Below are 13,293 nucleotides of genomic sequence, written 5' to 3'. Positions count from 1 at the left end.
GGGGAAACCTGCCATTACCCTACAGCCGGGTTCGTCATAAATAGAAAAATAAAGGGTTGGAGGGATTACTTAATCTCTCCAACGACATCCCATCTCAAAATCAACGTCGGGTGGTGCCCAAAGACTGCGAGCCCAAATTGACGCAACATCACGACATTACCGACCATGCGACCACATTGCCCGCTAACCTCGCAAAAAAATACGGTGGATACGAACGAAAACGGTGACGAGAATGGGCAATCGGCCTTGGATGGGACAGGAAATCCATGATGCCATTACTGTTCTGTGGAGCCCCCTCTAGCAAAGTCGAAAGTCCAATCCCGCAGCGCCGCCTGACCGTCGAAACCTTTACGTCGGGACCCGCAAAGCTGATCCCAAAAGGGGCAAAGAAAACGGGGGGGAGATGATCGTGAGAAGGGGGAAGGGAAGGGGGTGCCACGGGTGGGAACACGCGCACGAAAGAGGTACCCGCGATAAGAGCAGCAAGAGACTAAGTACACTTTTTTTCTTTTCCTTTTTGTACTGCTGCGATGAAACGGTGATCAGTACGGAAATGGACGATTGATTACAGCGTTTGGATTTTCGCGCTTGTCTCGTCTTTCAAGTGAGAGAGAGAGAGAGGGAGACGATGGTCTGCGGGAGCCGAGAGGTCAGGTTAGGTGCCTTGCCACCTAGGAGATATGATCGAGATCGGGAGGGAAACACATGAGGAGAATGGGGGAAAAGTCAATTGCGAGGCTCAAGATTCTCATCGCCGTTCTCAGTGGCCTTCACATGCCTTATCTGATTTCATCTGGACTTTTCTAGCTTTCCTGAAGCTTTTTTTCTTCAAAGCTCGAGCTCGCTCAAGCTTACGACGGTGAAAGTTTTCGTCGCGGTTTGAAGGGGGTGGGAGTGGGGGGAAGAACTCAGAGACTTCCAAAACAAACGGCCGTTCGTCGTCTTGAAAGGACAGGTGTGAGAGACCCGAGGGGGTGTGTGAGCGTCTCCGTGACGGTGTTCCTCAGTCTACTACCTGTCTGGCAGTCTGCGGATACAGCGCTGTCGGACGCACGACTCGGAGCCAAGCTTCGACGATAAGGACATACGTCGAGGTCGAGCGGAGCACTCGGAAACCGAGCTTTTTGTCCTTCCGGGCTTGGGTCAAGGATTTTTAGGGGGGACCAGACTATCGTTGGCGACGTCAATGGCAGTAGTCTTGTTCGATGGTTCAAATTGCTCGAGTGAGAGGGAGAGTGATGGAAAAGTGACGGCGACCGGCCTGGCTCTTCAATTGGCACATCAAGAGGTGTGCCTCCAGCGGTAGCACCTCTTCTTTTCGTGTGGCATCATCATCTCCTTCTTCTTCTACGGCAGCACCTTCAAGACCAAGAATCAGATGAGCAAGTGGGATATCCACTCGGCACGCAAAGGAGAGAGACTCCCGAAACTGAAGTCACTGAATCGAACCTAGTGGTGAACAAGCCAGCAGATTGATAAGTGAGAGAGAGAGAGAGAGAGGCGTAGGGCATGGCATGGTGCGTGATTGCTCGTGTGCAAACAACCCCGTGGGGATGGCATGCTGGCTTCCCGCCGCCAGGCCCGGGAAGACACCCGCAAAAAAAAGTCTACCTAGGTAGCTCGAGTGAAGCTCGCCCAATTCTCATCTCACATTGGCCAATTCGACCTCGAAAGATCTCGGGAAGCTTCAAGCTCTGGCACTCGGTAGAACTGGTCCCCTTCCCCAGAGTGGAGATGAAGTGCCTGAACTCGGGCGGTGAGATTGTGCTGATTGCCGGGTTGTACGGAGAATTTTGACCTCATCTCACGATCTCATGCCCAATGCTCACAATTTCATCAATTGCCTCACAAAAGTCATCAAAGTCGGTGATCATCGGTTTGAGGTTTGTAGTATTTTTACAGAAAAAATTGTATCAGGGCCAGGAGCCACGGGGGTAGGCTGGCTGAAGCAAAAGATGGGGAGATGCAAAACTTTTTCGCTGGTAAGAGTAGTGCGTTACCTCGTCCCTGCCACAGACCAATTTCCATCTATACAACACAGCAAAGCCGTGCGGTCTATGACCTCTAATCGTCTAAAATGCCCACCATGCTGTCTATCCCGTCTATTAACTCTAGCTCGTCACGCAGTGTGGAGTGGATGATGCTCCATTGCGTAACCATAGGCGAACCTGTCCCAAGAGGAGATGGCGGTCAAGAGAGCACAGCTCCGTCCGAAAACTGTCTCCTTGCCTCTCCCCAGCTCGCCAGTGCGAAATAAATCGCTTACGTCTATCGTGGTTGTTAGCTTCGATGAGACTCTATGAGATGAGGATGAATTGGTGATGACGTACGAACTTGGCCATGAGGGCAACCATGAGGTCGAAAAGACCGATGGCCTCGACGAAAGCGAAACCAAGAATGGCGTAGGAGAAAAGCTGGCCACGGAGGGCAGGGTTGCGGGCAACACCGTTAAGGAGGGCGGCGAAAACCAGACCGATACCGATACCAGCACCGGTAAGACCGATGGCGGCGGAACCCATACCCAAGTTCTTGGAGACCTCGACCATGGCCTGGGCGATCTCAGAAGAGTAGGCGCGCTTGGCCTGGACCTGGGTGAAGACCTTGGAGGACTTGATGGTAGTGGCCTGCTGGCGCTTGACAGCCTGGAGGGGGCTGGAGAAGCCTGAAAATTTCGCAAATCGAATGTCAGAACAATCGTGGTTCTCTCATGTTTTTCTTGTGTTCTCGACGGGGAGCTGGGAAGGCGACGATATCGAACTCATTGTTGACATCGGATCGGTGCCGCGAGGCCAATTGATGTGATTGCTCATTGGCTTCGATGTCGGCGTCGGTCTTCTTCTTTTTTCTTGTTCGATGCCTTTCCCATTTCCTCCCTTCGTCTCCGTTTTCTCGACGGGAACTAATTTTTTCAAGACTTACCAGTGATGGTGCGCTTGGGCATGGCCGAGACGCGCACCGCAGGGCGGGCGGCCTTGGTGGCCATCTGAGTGGCGAGTCTGGAGGCGAGGACACGAGTGGAGGCCATTGTGACTGATATGAGGGGAGATTGTGGGATAGACGGTGATGGACTGGGAGGAAGAGAAGATAGGAAACAAGGACAGATTGGGATGGAGGTAGGTAAAGTGGAAGGAAGAAGGAGGAGAGAGAAAAAGCTCAAAAGCAGGTTCGGAAGGGAAAAGCTCTCGCTCAGGTGACGGGCAAGCTCGGTAGAGAGAGGAGGGCAGGGGCCCGGGCAACGGGACGGCGGAAGTTGATCCAGATGGCTCGCCAGCCAGGCCTCAGGTTCCACGCTGGAGATGATGAGCCTGAGGCTTCTTCAGGATGCGTGTGGGATCGGATCAAACAGGAGACGGCAGAAACTGGTGAGTATCCGTACCGTTTGTGTATTCACTAGACATCGGTGGGCCCGGCGCTGGGGACGGATTCGCAATGAACGAGGCGTCCCAATCAGGTTAAGACATGAGCGGTCGTTGACATATCGTGGACCTTCATCCACCAAAGAGATCCAACACACACGCCCTCGCACCGATCTCGGGCATTGTCGGGAGGCTGGACGGCGAAGGGGATCCCTGAACGGAGAGAGGGAGAGTCTGAGAGATGGTTGATCTTGGGGCCCTTTGACCGTGCCTGAGGCGTACGGAGTGTGTACTTCCTGGATATGCCCCCTTGGCCAGGAACACGAATCATGAGAAGTGGGTTGCGGTATCAAGGCTAAGGAGAATTCGCAAGGTAGAGTCCGTTACGGCCGGCTAATCGATAATCAACATGTACGTCCGGCGTTTGCCAACTCAGTCTTTGAGACGGCATGAGCACGCAATGTCCATGCTCCAAGCACCTTGGCTTAATGGAGAGAGACCACCTCAAGCTCACTGAAGCTTTCGAGATAAGAGGCTGTTGGTGCCGGAAACACATGGGTTGAGCCTGGATGGGAGTCCCATGGTGAAAGAAAATTTTCTCGAAAAAAAAACATTCCCTCAGGCACACAGCGCAAAAGAGAGAGAGGAAAAGCCGCCAAATGTCAGCTTTGATATCAGCCCGGTCATGGCTTGCGGTGACCCCCACCCGATACCGTCGAAGGCCCCCACTCTGAAGCGCCCGGATCCAATCAGCCGCAGCCTTGCACTCACACGTGGGTGGACCCGACAAAATAGCTCAAGAACAAAAGGCGTCAACACCAGAAAAGAAGTGGACACGATGACCGAGTTGGAACGTTGGTCCCAGAGATAAAAAGGGACGCGGTGAGACGGATCGTGGTTTGAAGGGGAGATAGCGAATTGGCCCAAGGCCTACTTCCGTTTTGTCGCTTGCGTCGATTTGCATTTCATGTCGTGCTCCCTCCCTTCACTTCTCAACCATTCCTCGTTCCCTTTCCTTTCACTGTTCTTCCCATCTCCTTATCAAACTTTTCGTTTTTTTGTTCGAGTCGATGCCGCCGCCAAACCATCAGCGAAGATGGGATGAAGTCAATCGAAGCACGCACACATGCCTTGGCCAGCCCATTTTCCTGTCAGGGACGCTTGCCGTCTGACTGCACACACGCCCCTTCCCTACACCCCCGACTGCAAGTAGACGAGTGTTACGTGAGATCCCGGCAGCATCCAGAAACCTGGCTGGCGTGCGCTTGCACTGGCAGCGCTCCGAGGGACGCTGCAGTGTTCTCGTTGCTGGACAGCTTGGCCCTACCGATGGCCGACGGACGTGGCGATTCATCTGCCAATGGCAGGCAGGTTCGCTCCATTGAGCCGACGTCCGAGGTTCCAGTGTCTGAGATGGCCGAGATGGGTGCGACCGCAGCGCCGTAACCGTAATGTCGGGATCCACAAAAGGAGTATCTGCGAGATTGATTCAGCGTCAAACGTAAATCTAGCGTTTGTCAATCCCAGCTGTCGGTACGCGATACGCAGGTCGCTCGAAATGATGCGTGGGTCTGCCATGTCTCGGAGGCCATGTACCTTTTACGGTTGAGCTTCACCCGTAAGGCGTCCAGGATGAGCCTGTGAGGTACCGCCCTCCGTCCAACCACTGGGGGGTGAGGCCGACGCCGGGAGAAAAATTTTACTCCCAGCCAAGCTGCTCTTGCTAGTGCAAGCGCAAGCTTTGAGGGAGAAGAAACGCCGAAACGCACCGTTGGCGCTCGCCATTCCGCTTCGCTGCCATTGTCTTGTGGTGCATGCCTGAGGCTACAGAGCCCCAAAAATGACGCATCATTGTTGTCTCTGTCTCTGTCAGGGTGTGCGTGTCTTCTGCGTCAATGCCAATGGCGTCGTCAAGGGCCTGGAAGCCAGTGGTTGAGCTAGAGCTTGTGCTTCTGAATCATGTGTCCGAGTCTGACATCCCGATTGTATCTGAAATTGGAACTCTCGACCAAAAAGCAATGGTGCTTGCTTGTATCGACCATCTCAGATGATGCCGACTGATAAGACGCGGGAGATCGTTGAGCCATTGGGCCAGGTGGCGTCAATTGATTGCTCAATGATGGTGGTATTCGGGATGATGGCACGCTGGATGATGGAAGCTGACGGTGTCATGGTGCGATAACGGGACAGATGACCATCAAGCCAAAAAGGCCCAAAAAGTCCTTCCCTCTCTCCAGCGTCATGAGAGTCCAGAGATTCTTCACCTCAGGCAAGTACGGAGACGTGCATGGAGTTGGTTCTTACCCTAGGTACCTTGAGTATCTTCCCTTCCGAGGGCAGCTGCTAGGGTTACCTTCTCTTGCTGTCATTCCTTCCTTTTCATTGTCCTAGTAGTCTAGGCTCTTTCTTCCTTCTCTCCTTCCCGTCTTGCCGGCGGCTCCTGCCATGGCTATTTCTTTCTCTTCCCTTTCCATGTCTCTTGCCGGTCCAAAGTGCCTTAGGTAAGAGGCACGCGCCGTCCGGCGGCATGTCGTCGCCTTAGGCTCATGCTTCCATGCTTATTCTGCGGTGGCTGCATCATCAACCGAAACACCCGATGCCGCCCAGCGCGCCGAGAATCGATGAACGGGCAGGAACGGGATCGACTTGAGACGCCACATGCCCAAGAGGTTGCACTGTTGCACACACACCTGCCACAGCTGCAAGTCCCGGGGGTCCCTTCCGGGATTGGATTGAGGCACCAACACTGGAAGCAACCGCGGAAATAGCCACCGAGCGCGACAAGGAGGAAAGTGCAGGCGACTACAGGCGACCCCGAAGGAATACATGCGCCCGAAAAATGTCCATGGCTGTACGATTTTTCGGCCGGGAATGAGTTGCATTTGGAAGGCTTCTAGTAATTCGCTAGACTCGCTACGACGTTCCATTCCTTACGCAAAACCCAGGCTTCTCTACCCAGCCATTCGGAACCTACGCAGACATGAACCCCAACGCGCATACGATTTCCTTGCGACTATTCGATTTACCCCCCTTGGAGCCCCTTTTGTAGTTGCTCCAATACCGAGTCGAATGAACCCCCAGGCATCACTGCATCAACCTCGTTTGCCATTGCAACCCCCGAACCACATAACCGTCCGAGCGAGGCTGTCAAGGCGTTCAACAGTTCAGCAAAGGAGGAAAAATTTTCAATATGTCATTTCGGTTGGCGTCACTGCGACAGTCCAGAGCTCTCTGCGACTGGCCCAAGCTCCTTTCCCGATTCGACTTATGGCGATAATTGCTACTCCCTTTTGCGAATTGGCGGCTTTCAGCCTTCCGATAACTTCCGTCGGGTTGTATTGTTTCATTCCAACGAGAATGGCGATGATGTTCTTAAACCTCACTTCTAGGGCATCAAATCCTTCCGTCTGCTTGAAACCTTCGACGAATCCCTTTACCTAACTAGGGGCCATTCGTGACATTTGCCGCGTCCGCACCTTCAAGTTGTCCGGTTCGGGCTGACTGTGCGCGCTCCTGTTCACGCTCCCAGTAGTACGCGCTGCGCCTGGGCTTGTTACCTCGCGCTGGGAAAGCTCCAAGATCTTCGCCGACGAGGCTCACATTTTCAAATTGGCCACTCTTCCAAACGCCTTCATGCACGAGCCCGTCCATATGCAATAACCCGGCGATGCGGATATCTCCACGACCCAGGTCTCTGGCGCAGATCGCGTACTTGCTAAACCGGCCCTCAGTCTCCCGTTTGTCGAGGCCATCGTGAATCCACACGCATGAAAGGTTGTCAACACAAACTGACACGGAACCCGGCTCCTCGAAGGAAAACCCATCGTACTTATCCGCCTTGGGAGCTAGATATACGTAAAGGTCCTGATACTCTTCTCTGCGCCCTGCATCGTAAGCCGTGATATCATGGCCTGGAAGCTTCCTAAACAATTGTTCGACTTCGGGAAACTGAGGTCGCTGAGGGTTCGTTGGGTCTTGCGTCCAAAAAACAAATGCCACCTGATCGCACGACTTATTCCTGCCCTCATGTGACATTTCGAAGACCGTATACGGCCATGGCTTTGCTGCAACGACTGATCCCGGAGGACTTGCCCTTCTTGCTTGGGTATCGTACTCGCTCAGGACATCACATAGTTTTCCCAGCTTGAAAGCTGGAAACCCTAGAGAGTCTTCAGCCATCTTCAGACTGATTGGGAGGCCGACTGGACCAAATCCTGCTGCAGTCTCGTCATACATCTCGGTAAGCAATGGCATAACTCGCGAAGAGGGCTTATGCGTCCAATTCGGCGTCCATGACGGGATCCTGAATTTCTCAGGTTTCTCCTGTTGGACCATTTCATCCTCCTCATCCGCTTCATCGCCGACCTCGCCGACGTGAAACGACCTGAGCAGCAACGCCGGGATCCCAAACCTCTGCGCAATCCACTTGGCCATCTGCATATACGCCTCCCTCGCCGACATCGTATAGTCCGCCACAATCCCATCGCTCTGCGCACAAGATATAAGCCCATACACGGCGAAAAGCTTGTCCCTGGGATCTGAGGCATGACTGTTGCGCGCCAAGTCCAGGAGCCGGAGCAGGTCACTTGAGTCCCTGTACGCAGGCGCCCGAAACTGCAGAACGGACGGCAACTGTAGCACGTTCAGTAGCCGCGGCTTCTCTTGTGTGTTAATGAGCAACCCCCGATCCGCCAGCGAGGGGATCTGGAGCCGTGACCAGGGCATCTCGTACCGCCCGCATATCAACGTCGCCCGCCTAGCCAGCGCCACTTCTTGAAGGATCCATGCCCGCGAAAAGTACCGCCGCGTAAGCAGCGTCTCCAACGCCTGCTGGAGCGATAGCCGCCGGGACAGGTCCGGGGTCGTCGTGTCCCGATCATCCAAGAAGCGGAAGAGCGCCTCCTCCTCGGGCACCGGCTCCCCGACGTAGACGAGGACGCGCTGCGCGCGGGAGTAGATCTGCGGCATCAGGCGCACCTGGTGGCCCCTCTCCTCGACGTCCTGCTGGTTCATGCAGACGGCGTCGATCCAGACGACCCTCTGCGCGCCGCGGCTGCGGACGCGCCGCAGTGCCGTCTCGCAGTTGGCCGTGACGAGGAAGGCGCGGCCGTCGAGGGTGATGGGCTGCGTCCAGGCCATGGCGCCGTCCTCGCTCGCCCAGGTGTAGGAGATTGCGTCGTAGTCTATCATGCTGGCGGTGCTACTCAGGGCGAGGGTGCATCTGATGGGGTCTGCGAATTCCCCTGGCTCCAGGGTGAGGAGGCGGATGTCTGTTTGGGATTTTAGGGGCTCGTAGACGGCGGTGTCTATTGCATTCTCATCCTCGTCGTGTGTTTCCGGTGGTGAGGGTGTATCGAGATCGAGTTGGATGGAGCCGCAGCTGAGGCAGCTGGAGATGTCGCCGCTGGTGAAGACGTCTAGGCGCCGGCATGACGGGTCGTGCCATTCTGCCATGATGAATGTAGTGTAACTCCTCCTCAATGCTTTGGCAAAAATTCAAGTTCTAATGAGAATGATGGTTCCAAGTGTCATGAGATTGTTGCAAGATTCAACTGAGTAAGTAAGTGTAAATAGGCGCTACGTTGGCTGCATGTCAGATGTGAGGTCCGGCGGCTAATCCTGCAAGAGGTATGCATAGCCTCAGCAGCTGATTGGCAGCTTACCATTCGAGGTCGTAGTCTGTCGACTGAATGAGTTGACTCCAACACAGATCATTTCCGAGTAGAGGTTGAATGGAACAGGATTTCCATGGACAGGTAATGGTGTATTTTGATTACTAGGTATACTACTTGTATGTATATATGATGCATATCCGTAAATACATGTTTTTTGATCAGACTTCTCTGAGCAACGACGGCGTAGTATTGCCTAACAAAATAATCATATATGTTCTATATAAACTCCATCTTACAGGCAGAATAAACCTTTAGGCAATTGAATCACCATAATTACCACGAACTAAAAAGAGTTCACCCCCCCGGTGCTGAACTGGGGGCTACATCTCTTGGTGCTCATGCTGGGATTCGAACTCGGGTACTCTCGTATGCGCTTAGCCTGTCGTCGAGTAGGCTGGTTGGTGTAGATAATTGATTGTTGACCATTAACCATTCCACCACCCACGCCACAGTTTGACCTGACCCCCGACCTAGGGGACGCCTGCTGTGCTGGTGACAGGAATTGGATTGAGGGGGGGCATATACCCTTCCCGTGTATTCGGATGGAAGGCGGGTGGGATACCTTGAGGGCCCTCCTTCCTTCCCGTCTCATGAGACCGTGGGAAGGTGTGAGCCTCTCTCGCCTTCTCTTGCCGGGATATCTAACATCACCACATATTATTGTCACACCTGAATAGGAACATTGTATAGCAAAGGCTGCTCAGAGGTTGGAGTGGACCGGTATTTTCAGTTACGTCTGTATACTTGACCATTGAGCAATGAGATGGCACTTTTATATGAGGCAGCCGAGATGCTGGTACCAGGACAACACCAACATGACATGACAATAAAGAAGAAAGAGATGCCTTGTTCATATGCCATATATGCACCATCAATCTCATTCCGACATCTGATAGACCTAATATATACCGTACTCTAGACTACCACTTGTGGTTGAGCTGCAGTGAACATCCCTTTCGCTAACATCGTCACCGATGAGCTATCGAGACTTGTACTGTCGGATAATGTCAAGGAAGTATGGAATGCAACGGTGAGTCCGCCTCATAACTCGATCTCATACGTTCACGAGATCGACCATAATAGACTCTGGCACTCAGCTCGAGTTACGTCGTCACGCGCTGATATCCTCAAGGTGTTCACCTTTACATCGTTCGCTTCGCAATTCCGGGATCTACAATCATGTGGCTATGAAATATTCACATGTACGTCTTAAAAGCAAGGGTATCTAGACAAGAACATATCCAACACAAAAGCCACTCCAGGCAAACACGACTATTCCCCCTCCGGAACCGAGCCAACACCTGAATGAGAAGACTCTGACTTGCCCCAAAATCTCATAAGGCTGCTCCGTCGGCCTGACCCATGAGACGCATGGTCACTCGAAGTCGATGACCTAGTGAAGATGGTCGACGTGGATGCGTCGCTAGACTTTCGAGTCGACGTCTGCGAATACTGCTGAAGGAGTCGCTTGATCTCCGACCCAGCCAGTCCGCAATTGGAAGCCGCTTGGAAAGCGTTTCGGCCGTTCGCATCGGTCAAGCGAGCATCTGCGCCGTGGGAGAGGAGCACTTCGATCATGCCGATTTTGCGGGAACTTTTGGTTGCTACCACCTGGATCGCGGCAATCAGGGGAGTGCATACATTGTTGTTGCTGAGATAGGGGGACGACGCCTGCGCTCTCTTCGTCTGATGGCAGATATTGGGATCGGCTCCTTCACCCAGCAAGAACCGGACCATTGCTTCGTTCCCCATCTCGCAAGCCATGTACAGCGCCGTCTTCCCCGAATTGTCGATGAGATCTAAAAGGTTGGGCGTGTCCTTGAGGAGAAGTCGGGCAACATTGACTCCGCCGGACTTGTTCTGGCATCGGTGCAGAGGGCTCAGACCAGCACTATCGCGAACGTCGGCCCGCGCGCCCGTTTGCAACAACAGTCCAACACTGTCACGGTTTCTGGTTGATGCGGCAAGAAGCAGGGGCGTCGGTAGACCGACGTTGCCCCCGTTCTCGAGACTGACCACATGTCCCACCATTTGCCTCAACACCTCGAGGTTCTCGTCTTGAATGGCCTTATGGAGCGGCGAGGTTCGTGTCATGAAGTCGCAGGTGTCGAAGCGGAAACCGGTCGGGACATCAATGTCGAATCCGTTCTCGCGACACCATTGAAAGGCTTGGGAGAGCTCGCCCATAGAAGATGGCCTCCTGGCGTCTGGTACAGAATCGGAATCAGGGGGCGAGGCCGGACGGCTTGTCAAGGGGATGATGACGGTGTTGACCCAGACTTCCACACCACGCGCTTCGTCAAATGCCCCGTCGAGTTGCAGAGCCTTGATGTACAAATCTGCAGTCTCTTGCACCAGTTCAACGGGGATGGGCTCTTGGTTCTTTCTACCTTCGAGAGCCCGGCTTAGGAACGTCTTTGCCTGCTTCAGATTGCCGAGTCGGATATACAGGCTCCCTAGGTCATGGTATAGCCGACTTCGCCGTTCGTCGTCCCGAAACTCCTCGGGTTGCTTCACTTCTTCCTGGAGTAGGCCCTGCAGAATCCCTTTCGCCTCAGCAATTTCCTCTTCTGTTTCACTTCTTAACAGGATATCGGCAAGTCGCTCTTTCATGACAGCTTGCTCGGCAAAGCTGAAGTCGACATCGTATCCTGGCTGGCTAAGTTGTTCTCGGATTTCGATGCCCCGCTTCTGATATAGCGAAGCCCGGAGGAATATTCCGCAGTCTACCAGGCGGTCGACTATTTCTTGGTTCGCATCGTACTGGTGACTAAGGATGTCTTTGCTTGGTCCGTCTGGATGTTCGGGCTCTGGATCCCAGTCGTCCGAATCGACGTCACCTGACGCTTGTTTAGAGTCCTGGTCCTTTCCCGATGCCAACTTGGTGTACGATGAGTTGAACGACAAGAACGAGTGGTGTTGGTCTGCATTTTGCAAAGTGACTGCGGCTGCCACTTCGTCGGCCGACATTCGCCAGGCTTGGATCTCTCTTGTGACAGACAGAGATTCATCCATCCTTGTGTCACTTTCGTCGTCCCATTCCGTTGATGGTCGTCGTTGACCCTTGCCTGTGCGTGAGATGAGGTTCGCGGCTCGGATTTCGTCGGTCAAGTTTCTGATTGCGACATGCACCTGGTCTTGGGACTTTTGTTGAGTCCATAATGAGCCGCTTTTACAGTCAGTCATCCGATCCATCAAAGGGCTCTGCTTGAAGGGTTCACGTACAGAGACAACGTTATCAAACTGAGTTGAAGCACTTGTGTATACGACGTAATGTGAGAAACTAGATCGCGAATCACGACCGACTTCAACGTCATGGTAAAGCTCGCCCTAGCCTTATCAATCGGTCCCGGTTTGTCGTCGAGCTCCGGCAGCTCTTTCTGCAGCCTATCAAGCGACGAGCGGCATGACTTGAGAATTTGGTAAATATCCTGATGGTGCTCTCTCTCAAAGGAAAGCTGATGCGGGTGCTGCTTTAGGATTCGAGCCACGTTGCGCAGCGCAGCGTGTAGGTTTCGGATGGTCTCGTGGAATTCGCAGATGCTCGAGGGAATGGCTTTGCTTTCTTGGACGAACTTGCCTGTGCCTTCTACGATCTTGCCGGCTATTCCGACCATTTGCAGAGCAAAGGCGGCAATCGAAAGAGGATCCATCTCGATCCGAGTTTTTTGTGCAGCAGTGTTATTCGAATCTCCAGCTCTCTTTAGTCTCCTGAATGGCAGCCGCGTCCATTGACTTCGCGATAATCGATGCAGAGAGTCCTCGGGCGTTGAAGGATGAACATGTTAGGGTGTCGTGGATGGGATCGGTGCAAAGTGCAAAGTCGACAAGCAATTGGGTGGAAAAAGACACACAGCAGAGGATGGACAGTGAAGGGGCAGGCATTGCGCACCCTCTTCCATCCGTCGATGAGGCAAGTATGCCTGTGTTCCCCGCGATCGACAAATGTTACCACCCAGATGAGTCTTACTCGCCGAGACAAAAGTAGCTGCCGTCAATCTGGGGGGCATAGCCACGAGGGGATACATCACGAGCGTAGGGCAGGCTGCTGCCGCAGTCGGTCTAACGCAGAGTTCAGCTGGCCCTGCACTGCGAGCTCCTCAGTGAGTAGGTACTCCTTGGATGTCATTGTCTCACTCCCAAGCAAATGATCTCACTCCGCAATCGAACCCGACCTTAGAGCTTCTTTCTGCCCACTTGAATAGGTAGCAGCGACTCTATACACCGGGCCCCCGCGGGGAACCTCGCAGGACCGGGGTCTA

At 53.6% G+C, this 13,293-nt stretch overlaps 3 protein-coding genes across 3 annotated transcripts; all 3 read right to left on the bottom strand.

Annotated features, from left to right (window-relative positions):
- Positions 1 to 1,634: 1,634 nt before the first annotated feature.
- Positions 1,635 to 3,484, bottom strand: HER10_EVM0003935 (ATP synthase subunit C). Its single transcript, XM_035473596.1, has 3 exons — positions 2,920 to 3,484; positions 2,331 to 2,662; positions 1,635 to 2,268 (listed from the first exon to the last, which is right to left on the bottom strand). Exons 1-3 carry the CDS (start codon positions 3,023 to 3,025, stop codon positions 2,263 to 2,265), a joined length of 444 nt encoding a protein of 147 aa, XP_035327840.1. The 5' UTR covers positions 3,026 to 3,484; the 3' UTR covers positions 1,635 to 2,262.
- Positions 3,485 to 5,619: 2,135 nt separating this feature from the next.
- Positions 5,620 to 8,899, bottom strand: HER10_EVM0010006 (heterokaryon incompatibility protein). The gene has a single exon (XM_035479476.1). The coding sequence runs from the start codon at positions 8,808 to 8,810 to the stop codon at positions 6,798 to 6,800; it is 2,013 nt and encodes a 670-aa protein (XP_035328396.1). The 5' UTR covers positions 8,811 to 8,899; the 3' UTR covers positions 5,620 to 6,797.
- A 1,404-nt stretch (positions 8,900 to 10,303) lies between these two features.
- HER10_EVM0010732 (uncharacterized protein) lies at positions 10,304 to 12,684 on the bottom strand (the record flags this gene model as incomplete). The annotated part of the gene is made up of 2 exons (XM_035480183.1): positions 10,304 to 12,200; positions 12,257 to 12,684. The coding sequence occupies 2 exons, from the start codon at positions 12,682 to 12,684 to the stop codon at positions 10,304 to 10,306; spliced, it is 2,325 nt and encodes a 774-aa protein (XP_035328464.1).
- Between the last annotated feature and the right edge of the window lie 609 nt (positions 12,685 to 13,293).

The sequence above is a fragment of the Colletotrichum scovillei genome (genome assembly GCF_011075155.1).
Source record: "Colletotrichum scovillei strain TJNH1 chromosome Unknown Contig00010, whole genome shotgun sequence".
NCBI classification, from domain to species: Eukaryota; Fungi; Ascomycota; class Sordariomycetes; order Glomerellales; family Glomerellaceae; genus Colletotrichum; species Colletotrichum scovillei.
This window is presented reverse-complemented; position numbering and strand designations above follow the sequence as displayed.

Excerpts from the sequence above, each read along its gene's own strand:
- HER10_EVM0010006 (XM_035479476.1), bottom strand. The coding sequence starts at position 8,810 with ATGGCAGAATGGCACGACCCGTCATGCCGGCGCCTAGACGTCTTCACC.
- HER10_EVM0003935 (XM_035473596.1), bottom strand. The coding sequence starts at position 3,025 with ATGGCCTCCACTCGTGTCCTCGCCTCCAGACTCGCCACTCAGATGGCC. Across the intron at positions 2,663-2,919 it reads GCCCAAGCGCACCATCACTG|GCTTCTCCAGCCCCCTCCAG; the intron begins GTAAGTCTTGAA and ends CGAAATTTTCAG.